The following is a 12,406-nucleotide window of genomic DNA, read 5'->3' on the forward strand; positions in this document are numbered from 1 at the left end:
CCCGCAGCTGAATTCCTGCTCTCCGGTGCAGGAGAGCAAGAGTTAAAAAAAAAAAATAGGAGTGCACGGCGCATGTGCGCGGCACGCTGCTGGCGTGCTGAGCACATCCGCCGGGCCGAAGAAAGAAGATCCGGCCGCAGCGTTCAGACAGGTAATTCTTCTTTTTAGGCCTCATGTCTGCAGGAAAGGAGGGACCCGCTGCGGAGGTCTGCATGAAGAATCCGCGGCGGGCCTGATTTTCCCCATGGACATGAGGCCTAACACCTTAGTAGAAAAACATGCTGCATTTTTCACCTCAGCCCTAAGCGCCTGTGTATGGGAAACAATGCAAAACAGCATTATCAAAAATTCTGCATTCTTCTGTCTGTCAGTAAGTGAAGGTTAGACCAGTTGTACTCCCAGGCTATCAGATCACATGAGCCTACGTTCCTTGTAGTTACCTGAATTAAAGGGTGTGTTTTCTTTAAACTTTTGTTCTAGTTCCGTAGCTTTTTCTCTTAAGTCTCTATCTTCACACGGGCGTTTTCGGCTCCACAAGTAGTTATTCAATCTGATGACATGTTCTTCCAACTGTCTGATAGCGCTTTCTGAAAGACAAATAAATAACGCTCAACAGCCGTCATTATTAGTGAATAACAGTAGCAAAGACTGCACACAAAATCAAAACACGCAATTCCATCAGGAAGTACATGGTAGGCTTGGATTGAAAAAAAAAAAAAAATCATACTTTGTGTGCTTGAAGGGAACCAGTCATGACCATTGAGTCCCATATACTATATTATATAGTAAAAGTCATGGAACGGGGAGCTGTGTGTCATACTCGCTGGGCACACCGTTCCAGCACTATCGCCCCGCAAAGTTGGCGCTCACACACAGAGTGACTCTTTTCAGCCGGCTCTGTGCACACGCTCTCCCATTCATCTCTATGGGAGCACAGAGTGCACTAAAAAGGGTTACTCTGTTAGCTTCACAGGGAGATAGTGCTAGAACAAGACGCCCAGCGAGTATGAAACAGCTCCCCATTTCATGACCTTTAAGCCCCATAACATCGTTTAAAGGTCATGACAGTTCTCTTTAAGGGTGGTTTCACACACACGTGGTTTTGTGAGCCAGAGCTAGAAATACATGCAAAACATATGAGAAATATAGGAAGGACTAAGGGTGGATGCACACGGGGCGGCTTGGATACAGTAAAAATAGCACCCAAAGATCACATCGGCAAAACTGTGGTTTTGTGGGCTTTTACAGCAAATGCTGTAGAGTTGTGGCAAAAAGATACAATGTTTCCATGATGTGATTTTTACCCAATGCAAACCGCTCCGTGTAATGGCACGTTCAAATGGCGGGATCTAGCATGGAGTTTTCTGCATGGATTCCAAAACTGCAGCAGAAGTCCTTGGCTATTTTGCTGTGGATCCACACATGGAGTCAGCTCTGTCAATGGGCAGAACCCATGTGTGGATCTGTAGAATTTCCGACACCCTACCGTGAGGATCTGCATGAAGAAGTGGCAGATTAGCGACGGTTCTCTAAAGAATCTGTGTGGAATATTCCACTTCACATTCTGCCGTGCAAACGTACTCTTAGGGCTCATTCACACAGGTGAAAATCTGACGCGTATTACATGCATGTTTTTGATGCAGTGAATAGAACCCATTGATTTCTACGGATTCATTCTCATGTTCGTATTTGTGCAGCTTAAAAAAAAACCAAAAAAAAAAAAACAGCATGTCCTATTTTGGTGCACATTATGTACCAATGCACCCCATATTAACACCTTAGTGACCAACCCATTGCCTTTTTACGTCCTGCTTTGGGCCTCATGTCCACGGGCACACATGGATTCCCAGTGCAGAATTCCGCAACGGTTTCCAGCCATGCCCACAGGCATAAGGCCAAAAAAGACATTTACTCACCTGTCCAGACGCGGCGCGGGTCTCCTCCGTTACGGACAGATCGTCCTCTGCACGGCGGATGCGTCCAGGGGCACTGCCACCATACCTTCTTTTTTTAAATCTCTTGCTCTCCCGTGGATATGCGGCACAGCCACAGTGTCATCCACAGCTGTGTCGCGGATCCGACAGCTTCCATTGACTCCAATGGAAGCCATGGAAACCTTCCGTGCAGGAAAACCGCAGAAAATGGAGCATGCTGCGTATTACAGCGGATCAAACGAATGCAGAATCCATAATTACTATCCAGTTGTGTGAAACGGGCCTTAGGTAGATGGCTACCTTTTTATCACGTGAACAGGGACAGCTCAACGAGGCCACCAGTCACTGCTCCAGGCTCTTGGTGACCTTTGGTAGCAAGGGATTTTAAATTTCCCTGCCTCCTGCACATGTTTGTGGCATTTTGCCAACGAGCGCATGCGCAGAATCTGGGTAACGTCTGTGGAAGAGGATCGCGTTGGGGTTCAAATACGGAGGCCTCCGGTAAAAAGTTTCATCTCCTTTCACCGATCGCATCAATGGATAACAGTGATCATGTGACCGGGAACTGCATACAGCGGTCCCCGGTCACATGTCCCTGCACTCGGCTATCTTTGACGGCCAGGTACAGGCAGAATTTAAATTTGCCGGGCTCTCCGGCTTTCTCCACATGCACAGAAGCCCTTGGCGGGTCCAGATCGCCGTGGAACACAGAGGAGGGGGGGGGTGAGTATTTCTAGCTGCCCCCATAGAGCCGATCCATGACGGCAGCTGAAACTTCATAACTTTAATTTTTTTTTGCTTTTCCGTGATCACTGGTATCCATTACCGGCGATACAGGCCCAGGGATCAGTCACCGAAGTCTCCGGTGTTATCTCCTGCCTCCCTTCAGGAGTCAGATTTCAAATCTCCCAGGTGATCCAGATTTCTGTGCGTGACATCATATGCCTGGCGCGCATCCGCAGAAGACCAGCATCAGGTTTTGTAAGACTAGATCGCCGCAGCACATCGCAGAGGACAGGGGTGAGTACGCTCAGCTGTCCCCATGGATCCAATCCATGAGGGCAGCTACATCTTTAACTTTATTTAACTTTTTATTTGCTTTTATGCCATCGGCGTTATCCATTGGATAACACTGCCGTAAGAGGGGCTGCCTATGGCCCCTCATGACAGCTCCAGGTTGTCGGCAACCTCCAGGAATGGACAGCATGGAGCTGTCACTTCCACAGCATGCAGAGCTTTAATCCTCAGGTGGTGCATATTTTTACGTCCCAGAGGATTAAAGCTCACTTAGGCAGGACGTTAAAAGGCAATGGGGCCGTCACTAAGTGGTTGACCTGTTGTAGAAAAAGGACAGCTGATACTGATAGTTTGCAATTGGAAACAGGATTTTCTGTTAGACCGTCTTGATATATGAAGACCATTAGATTTGCCTTTCCTTAGCCCAATGGCTGCTTGTAGACAACTGCACAAGGAGTGTACATAAAATGGATGTTAGGTTTATGGACCCTTACAAGATTAGACACAAGTAAGGGTGCCTACCCACTAGCGTTTTTTTTCCACTACGAATTTGCTGCATTTTTTTCCCCACTTGTCAATGGGACTTTCTAATGTTAAAAACGCAACGCACCAAAAACCCAAGTTGCCGTTTTTGCGATTTTGGTGCATTGCGTTTTTATCAATAGAAAGTCCCATTGACAACTGGAAAAAAATGCAGTGAATTCGCAGCGGAAAAAAAACGCTAGTCGGTAGGCACCCTAAGGGGGAAATGACATACATGTTTAGTCCTGGTGGCTTGTATATTCTTAGTATAGAGTAATGGCATAAGGTACAATCACCACATACTTTTCAATAAGACATTAATTGCATCTTGAGCCTCCTGGGGCAGGCGGGCCATGTTCATGCGGATAATTCCTGGATGTTTCCGATGAGGAACTCGAGACAGAAAATCTGACGAGTTGTCAATCTGAGGCGCCGCCGTGGTCCCCGAGCTCAGGGCCTGTGTTAGTGGAGAATAGGAAATTGTTATGTTTGTTTCATCCACAGAAGACCATAAAAGGGCGGTGGCCTACAAGATTATCCAAAAAGTGTGGTCTAAAACCCAAACTTACTCTTTAACCCCTTAAGGACAGGGCCTATTTTGGCATTGCGGGCGCAATCATTTTAGGGGGATTTTCATCTCCACTTTTCAAAAGCTGTAGCTTTTTGATTTTTCTGTCGACATGGTCGTTGTTTTTATTGGTACCATTTTTGGGTGCGTGTAATTTATTGCAAAATTTTCATTTATTTTTTTGAGAGCAGGGAGAGAAAACATCAATTCTGATACTGTTTTTTATTTTATTTTTGTTTTTTTTACAGCGTCAATCATACAGCATAAGGCTGGATTCAGACGTACGTATAACGGCTGGGTTTTCACGCCCATATACGTTGTCTTTCTCTGCAGGGGGGAGGCTGGAAGAGCCAGGAGCAGGAACTGAGCTCCTGCCCCCTCTCCGCCCCTCTGCACTATTTGCAATGAGGAGAGGCGGGACGGGGTGGGGCTAATTCTCAGAACTTAGCCCCGCCCCATCCTGCCTCCTTTCATTGCAAATAGTGCAGAGGGGCGGAGAGGAGGCAGAGAGGGGGCGGGAGCTCAGTTCCTGCTCCTGGCTCTTCCATCCTCCCCCCCCCCCCCCTGCAGATAAGGACACCGTATATCGGCTCGGTTTTCTGAATCCACCCTAAATGACACGATATAGTGAATCTGTGAATATTATTTCTTTAGGTTTTTCCACTTTTGCACAATAAACACGCCTTATAATTATTTTTACATCATTGCATTCAAAGTCCCATAACTTTTTTATTTTTCCATAGACTGAGCTCTGTGAGGGCTTGTTTTTTGTATCACTAGCTGTAGTTTTTATTTGTTCCATTTTGGGGTACATATGGCTTTTTTGATAACTTTTAGGGCTTATTTAGACGACCGTATATTGGCCTGGTTTTCAAGCCGAGCCGATATACGGTGTCCTTGTCTGCAGGGGGGGGGGGGGAGGATGGAAGAGCCAGGAGCAGGAACTGAGCTCCCACCCCCTCTCCGCCCCTTGCCACTATTTGCAATAAGAGGGGGCGAGATGGGGGTGGAGCTATGTTTTTTTTGCTGCACAGGGTTTACAGTATGCTCAAAGTATAGTACAGGTCGTTACAGACACGATGCTACCAAATATGTGGGTAAATGAGTGAAAAAAAAAAAGGCTTGGGTTTTTTTTACCCCACAATTTTTTTTTCTTACACTCTTTATGTCCCTGAAGGGGGACCTGATCCATAGCAGCCATGATTGCTACCATGTTTCCCTGAAAATAAGACATTGACATATTAATTTTTCTCCAAAAGAGGCACAGTGTCTTATTTTCAGGGGGAAGGAGGGCTTATACTCACCTGGTCTGTGGAGTCCCAGTGCCTTGCGCTGTTGGTCTTCGGGAGCGATGCGGCAGTCTGCAGTGTCCTCCATGCATTTAGATATCCCTTTATTTCTGGTGATAGGGCTGTGAATACCCTGTCTCCAGCAAAGCGAGCACTGTGATTGGATCAAGCGCTAGCCAATCACAGTCGGCACTTGATGAGCCAATCACAGCTATCCAGTGAGGTCATTCACTGAATGGCTGTGAATGATTGAGCGCCGGCTATGATTGAGCGCCGGCTATCCAATCACAGCGCTCACATTGCTGGAGGCGGGGTATTCAAACCTCCGTCACTGGAAAGTAAGGGATATCTCAGTGTCGAGGACATGTCAGCTTGCCGCAGCGCCGCGGACTATCGCGAAGGACTTAGACGCCGTGGGCCAGGTGAGAATTGATGGTTTTTTTTCATGTACTTTAGCTAGGGCTTATTTTGGGGGGGGGGTCATATTTCAGGCCCCCCGAAAACCGGGGTAGGGCCTACTTTCAGGGAAACATGGTATGCTCCCACTGTTAAAAATTACTGGACATCCACTTCTGACCCATACACAATCTACGAGCCTGCGTGGCTCAGAATGCATGCGCCAACTGCTGTCACTAACAACTGGTCAGACTGTTTATGCAAAAAACTGTTTAAAGAGTAACTGCACTTTCAGAAACTTTTGACATGTCAAGGGTATCGATCAGTGGGGGTCCTGCTGCAGAGACCCCGCTGATCACTAGAATGAGGGGGCTGCAGCGTTCATCCAAGCTCTGACCCCTTGGCTATGTTCGCTCGTTTTCAGCTGCTTCCGGCACGGGTTTAGGAGGTGGATGAAACTTCAAGATAATCCAGCAGTCTTTGTTTTCTTGAGGGAGAAGAGTTGTTGGCGGTATAAAACTGGCTCAGTGGTTAGCACTACTGTCTTACTATGCTGGGGTTTGGGTTCAAATCTCATCAAGGACAACATCAACTTTGAAAAACTCCATACAGCCATCACTTTTGGTCAGAGTTGAGCTTACAACTCTGACACTGCAAGGCAACAGTGCCAACAACTGAGCCACCACACTCCGACATGAAGCTAGAACCCCAGTGTTAGGCCTCCCCCACACAGACTATTCTGTACAGGATGTAGCGCTGCCTTTTCAGCAGTGCTGAAAACACTGTACTACGCTCCCATTTATTTCACTGGGGCTGCTCACACATGGTGATAATGCAGTGTTTCCAACGCTGCGTTCTGAAAGCGTTACATGTTCTATTCTCGGCTGTTTTCAGCCCTGTGTCTCCCATTGAGATGAATGGGCAGCGGTTCCAGCGCTGCTGAAAACACGGCACAACTTGGTACTGCGTTTATAGCGTTAAACGCAGGTTGCTATGCCAGCAAGTCGGAAAAAATGTTTTCCGCTTCCTTGGCAGCTGAAAACGCTGTCAAAATGCATGCCAGCGCTGCTAAAAACACAGCCTTTTTGCAAACTCCTGTTGAGGGAGGCCTTACAAGGTATGGTGGCTCAGTGGTTGGCACTGCTGGAGCAGTAGGCTCACGTCTGACTCAGGGGTTTTCCAAAGTTGATTTTGCCCTTGATGAGATTTGCACCTCGGACCCCAGCAGTGCTAACCACTGAGCCACTTTCATGGAGGAGCCACCGCCGCGCTTTAAATGCTGAAAACCGGATGTAAGCGAAAGCCCATCCGGAATCATCTATGACTACCTGGCTGCCTTAAAGGGGTTTTCCAGGGAAATACTATCACCCAGATAGGTCATCAATGGTTGATTGGCTGGGGTGCGTCATCGCTCGGTCAAGGCGCAAGGTGTCAAGCGTTGCAATAACAGAGGTCAGAGCGGAGCAGCATAGTGGCTGGTACTTGTAACTGCAGGCACAGCTCGCGTTGATTTTAATGAAACCCCAGCCTGCAGTTACAAGCGCCCGCCACTATACGGAGGTCGGCATGGAGACTTCCGCTGCTTTCACTCTGTGTATTTGTCAGCTGATCAGTCGGATCCCAGCCGAGTAGCCGATCCTGGAAAAAGTATGCAGGTAGCCATCTGTTACTGTCCATAAAGGCAACAAAAGAGCGGCGGGAGAGTAGTCTGACTTGGGTTGTGGGGCGCGCACATGGCAGCTGCCTCGTCTCAGCCATTGGACTCAGGGAGCCAGCCGTGAGTCGCTTCCAAGGCCCGGGGGAGGAGCGGCATCAGCCGAGCGGGAGGTGCAGACGAAGAGTAGGCGGACCTCAAATCTGCGATCCGCCTACCTCACTACACCCCGCCCAGCGTCTCCTGCGCATTGCCCCTCCCACGTAACGGACCGGTCCACTCCAGCGTGGGGTTGCTGGGGACTCACTCACCCGATGTCGGGTGACGCCCTGTGAGGGCGGCGAGGGGCTCTTGTCTCAGACCTTCCCGGAGGTTGGGGGGGAGATGACATCACAGCGTGATGCACTCAGCACGTGACCTCAGCATTGAGCTTCCCTTCCGCTCGTACATTTCGCGTTCCCGAAGCTTATTTATACGGCTCGGAGTGCTGAAAGCTTTAGCTTAGAGAGACGTAAAACCGCACTAACGCCAACTGGGTTCCTGAGGCTGCATAGTTCACTCCGCGTGACACCCGCACTGAGATTACCGTAGTAGAAAGTAAGAGTCCTATAAACAAGACCGCTCCCAGAAACACTTGCGCCAGTTCTATGCAAATAAGGGGGAGGGGCGTACGGAAAACGTGTTTACTCGCTATGCTGTGCAGTTTTTTGAGCAAATACGCTTTCCGTAACCGGACAGAACCGCGTTACTCACTCACCCGAAAGTGCTGGAAACGGGTCCGTAAGGCCAGCATAGTTCACTCGTTAAATGTCAGCGCTTGTACCAACAGAATGCCAATCACATGGCCGCCTCCAAGACGTAGCCAACCAGCGCACGTCTGTTTTGTCCCCGCCTTCAACTTAAAAGCCAATCAGCTGGCTGGTTTTCTTAGCCAATCTCCCGCGAAAACAGCGTTCCGTAATCACGTGCTTCCTCACCGGCGTTCTGTGCCCTCAGCTGTAACGTGTTATCCGCTGAGTGACAGGCCGGCCAGCCAATGAGAGGCGCTCCCACGGCCAGGACTGGAGTCTTGAGAGGCAAGAAGTAGAAAGCTGCTTGCGGAAGATGTCCGGGCGCAGAGGCTCAGGGCGGGAGCGTAATCCCCGGGGTGAGAGCTGAAGTGTGACCGGGTGAATGTGTAGCGCTGGCTGGATGCGGAGGAGCCGTTACTTGGCTGCAGCCCCGGATGCGGGCGGTGATCCATGTGTGTGCCGTGCATGCTCTCACTTCTTCCGTGCCGTCTTTATGCGGCTCCGTGCCGCTTCTCTGCGGTTTTGCAGGCAGCGGGCGGTTCTGTGCAGGACGGAGGGCGAAATGACTGCATCATGGGAAAGAAAAAGTGCAATTCGTGCAGCCGGGAGGCTGACCCCAGCCTGACCTGTGTGCATCCCCTGCGAGCAGGCCGGACGTCTGTGCTGTGCGTGCCTCTCGTGCGTATACCGTCCTGGGGGGCACTGTTCTACGTGGGGGCAGACCCTTTCCGTTAGGCGCGGTGTATCGGTCAGTCTTTGCCCTCCGGCAGTGAGCGGTAAGGCCTTGTTCACACGTACTTAAACGCACCGCTACGAAAGCGCCGTATAAGACGGCGGTGCAGGTATAGCTGCTCTTTACAGGGGGAAATTAGTGCAGCACGCCATACTTTTAATTGGCTAATCCCATCTTTACACAGTAAGTGTTGTTGGGTGTCTGGGAGCACCAAAAAAAATAGCAAAACTTCCATTTCTCCAAAATCCTCCATAGGTGGCCGAATCCTCGTTATGTATACGCTTATTACTAATCGCATCAGTGTGTACCATCTACAGGCTCCTCCCCCTTCCACAAGCGACGCGGTCTTGAGGCTTCCGTTTTAGGAACACGTGACTCGGAATGTTCTGTAACATTGTTGCAGAGTATACAGATCTACGGTCCCAGAGCTCCGCAGTTAGGGTGCCTACCCACTAGCGTTTTGGTTTTTTTTTACTGCGAAATTCGCAACGGTTTTTTTTTTTTGCAGGGGGTCTATGGGATTTGTAATGTTAAAATTGCGATCGCGCAAAATCGCAATTTTGCGCGATCGCGATTTCAGCTTTACATGTCCCATAGCCCAAAGACCCCTGCAGAAAAAAAAAACACTGCGAATTTCGCAGTAAAAAAAAGCCTAGTGGGTGGGCACCCTAACCGTGGATTGTGATACAGAATTGTTGGCAAGTTCTGCTGTTCTCAATTCCGCACCAAAACCCGTAAGTTAGCGGTGTCCTCTTTGGGTCTGGAATATTCCGCGAGAGGGCGTATTCTGTAACGTGCGGCAGGTCCCGAAATGGAGGTCACAGTGCAGGTGTGAACCGCACCTGTATGATGGAAGTCCTCAGATCTGAACTTGTGGCTGGGCACTGGGAGAAACCGCAGCGCTTGGCAATTTGCGCTGAATTTGCAGGTTACGACGCAGATGCGTCCGGATGACTGCCTAACGTATGGCCGTGCGTACACCATTGTGTGTGTATATAATCACTCTGGATCTTTCTGTACTAACGGCGCAGCGGACTATTCTAAGGGCTCCTGTCCACAGACATATTTGCTGCGGCATCCGCAGCAAATGGCGCCCTTAGCATGCTATGGGAAACAGATTCTTCCTGCACACTTGCAGAAACCAGTTGCAGTTTTTGCGAACGGAGGAAAAGTCGCAGCACGCTCAATGTTTGTGTGGATTCCACACCGGCGGCTTCCATTGATGTCAGCGGAAGCCATCTGATCCATGGATCTTCTGCAATCACTTTGTGGAAAGGTCGCAGATTCCGCCTCATCGCTAGGCAATAACGCAGGACTAAAAAAAATCTGTACTGCGCGTGTCTGACGGCTCGCAGCACGGACCATCCACAGCACAGGTGGAAAATGAAAGGAACAGGTACACGCGGGCGCCGCTGCTCCCATGTGCAGGCGGCTTAAAAACTATCCCCAGTAGCCGCGCAGCAGCCTGATGGAGGCCGGCAGGACAGACAGGTGTGTGAAGGCTGCGGATACAGCAGGGAAGCTCTGTGCCGTTGTATTTGGCTCCATGTTTACATACACTCACAAGAACGGGGCCTAAGGCGTTATTCACACGGTCGCATCGCCTCTCCATGCGGGAGCCACTGAGGAATCAGACGCGGTCAGTGAGAATGTAGGGATCATTCAGATGACTGTTCGCTCCTCCTGTTAATGCAGAACCTCTGCGTTCTCGGTTATGTGCACATGGGGTGGGCCGCTCCAGGGGGTCCGCAGCAAACCATTCACAGTTTGAAATTTGTATTTAAAAAAAACACCATTTGGTGTGGAATTCATTCCTTCCTTTAAAGAGGTGGAATCCACACCGACAATCCCGAGTTCTGCTTGCCATGCGATGGCTGTAATGTGCGCAGCGAGTGGACCGGGGCCGGAAACCTCTTCCACTGTGATTGCTGTGCAGAAAGTGTGAACATACCATAAGGCCGGCTTCACACAGGCGATCGCACTGCGAGAAAATCACAGCAATATTGCAATTCTGCTTGTGAGATGTACGAGCCTCAGCGCTGCCTTATCTCACAAAAACACCGCTGCAGCTCGCAATTTCTTTTACTCGCGAAAAAGTAAATTGGACTCTTCAATGTTAAAAACACAATGCGATTAACCGAGGGTTCTATATGGAAACATGGGTAATAAAATTTTTTTAAAAACCCCTCAAAGATAGGACATCTTTTTTTTTTTCTACACAATATTGCATGCGTGAAAGCATCGCAAATGTGAAGGAAACTATTGAAGCATGGGTTTTATAAATCTGCGTTTTCTCGCATCACGCGACAATCGCTCAAGTTGATCACCCGTGTGACGCTGGCCTAGGGGTGCGTTCATACAGAACAGATTTGGGGTTGATTTTTCGTAACAGAATAATCTACTTCAGAATCCGCACGTTGGTCTGCAGGAGTCGGTGCTGCAACTGAAAGGGGGAAATCGAATCAACCAAATGGAGCAGATTGTACAGCTATGTGTTAATGCACTTCTAAGCACAGCGGCAGATCGTGGTCAGTCTAAGCTGAACCGGGGAGCGGGTCTGAAAAACCGAAGGCTTGCAGATCTCTCCATTAGTGGGTGGTGTTTTTTTTGTTTTTTTTAAAATATGTTCCTCTTTTTGTTTTTGCCTAAAGGGGTTGTGTTTACTGGAGAACATGGCTTTAATAGAGCCCTCTATAGTAATTGTTCAGTACTTGCCTCTCTGCTGCAGTCCTGGCGCTTGTTCTGACAGCCAACGTTACAGAAGCGCAGATGACCACTGACGGTGTCTGATTCCTCAGCGGATCCCGCATGGAGAGGCGATGCAACCATGTGAATAACGCCGTAGGCCCCGTTCATGTGAGCGTACGCAAACATGGAGCCAAATACAATGGCACAGAGCGTTTCAGCATTTTATATTCACTTCTTATGCGCCTACTATAGAGGGCTCTATTAAAGGGATGTTCTCCGGTAACCACAGCACCTTTAAAAATACTGATGCAGGATGCCTACCAAAATCCTAACGCCTCATGCACACAGCGGAGAGCCGTGGTATTTCTGGCGCACCCCGTATAGCACTTTGTTGGGTCCGGAACGAATGAGATTGTCTTACTAGAAACAGTATTTCCATCAGAGTATCTCCATACATTGCTGATGTATACGGAGTCTGACTGGAAAACCTTCCCTAGATGAAGCAGTAGTGACCCCCGTGCAGCCGCGGGGCCGGTATGCAGTAGGGACCCCCGTGCAGCCGCGGGGCCGGCATGCAGTAGTGACCCCCGTGCAGCCGCGGGGCCGGCATGCAGTAGTGACCCCCGTGCAGCCGCGGGGCCGGCATGCAGTAGTGACCCCCGTGCAGCCGCGGGGCCGGCATGCAGTAGGGACCCCCGTGCAGCCGCGGGGCCGGCATATTGCGTTTGAGCGTTAGTTTCCATTACTCCTAAAAGGGTATCTGACACTTGTTACATGACCTGGGTATGGCGTAAGTCACCGGTAACATTATAAC

At 49.5% G+C, this 12,406-nt stretch overlaps 2 protein-coding genes across 2 annotated transcripts in view; one reads left to right on the forward strand and one right to left on the reverse strand.

Annotated features, from left to right (window-relative positions):
* The window catches only part of METTL17 (methyltransferase like 17), a 34,053-nt gene extending 25,284 nt beyond the window's left edge, over positions 1-8,769 (reverse strand). Inside the window, exons 1-3 of the mRNA XM_066603734.1 lie at positions 8,138-8,769; positions 3,777-3,930; positions 441-587 (exon numbers count right to left, since the gene is read on the reverse strand). Coding sequence (XP_066459831.1) covers positions 441-587; positions 3,777-3,930; positions 8,138-8,173 — 337 coding nt within the window. The 5' untranslated portion in view covers positions 8,174-8,769. The remainder of the gene's footprint in view (positions 1-440; positions 588-3,776; positions 3,931-8,137) is intronic.
* The window catches only part of PARP2 (poly(ADP-ribose) polymerase 2), a 56,317-nt gene continuing 52,283 nt past the window's right edge, over positions 8,373-12,406 (forward strand). The window contains exon 1 of the mRNA XM_066603733.1: positions 8,373-8,527. Within this exon, the coding sequence (XP_066459830.1) occupies positions 8,485-8,527 (43 nt within the window). The 5' untranslated portion in view covers positions 8,373-8,484. The remainder of the gene's footprint in view (positions 8,528-12,406) is intronic.

This window comes from Eleutherodactylus coqui, chromosome 5 (genome assembly GCF_035609145.1).
Source record: "Eleutherodactylus coqui strain aEleCoq1 chromosome 5, aEleCoq1.hap1, whole genome shotgun sequence".
NCBI classification, from domain to species: domain Eukaryota; kingdom Metazoa; phylum Chordata; class Amphibia; order Anura; family Eleutherodactylidae; genus Eleutherodactylus; species Eleutherodactylus coqui.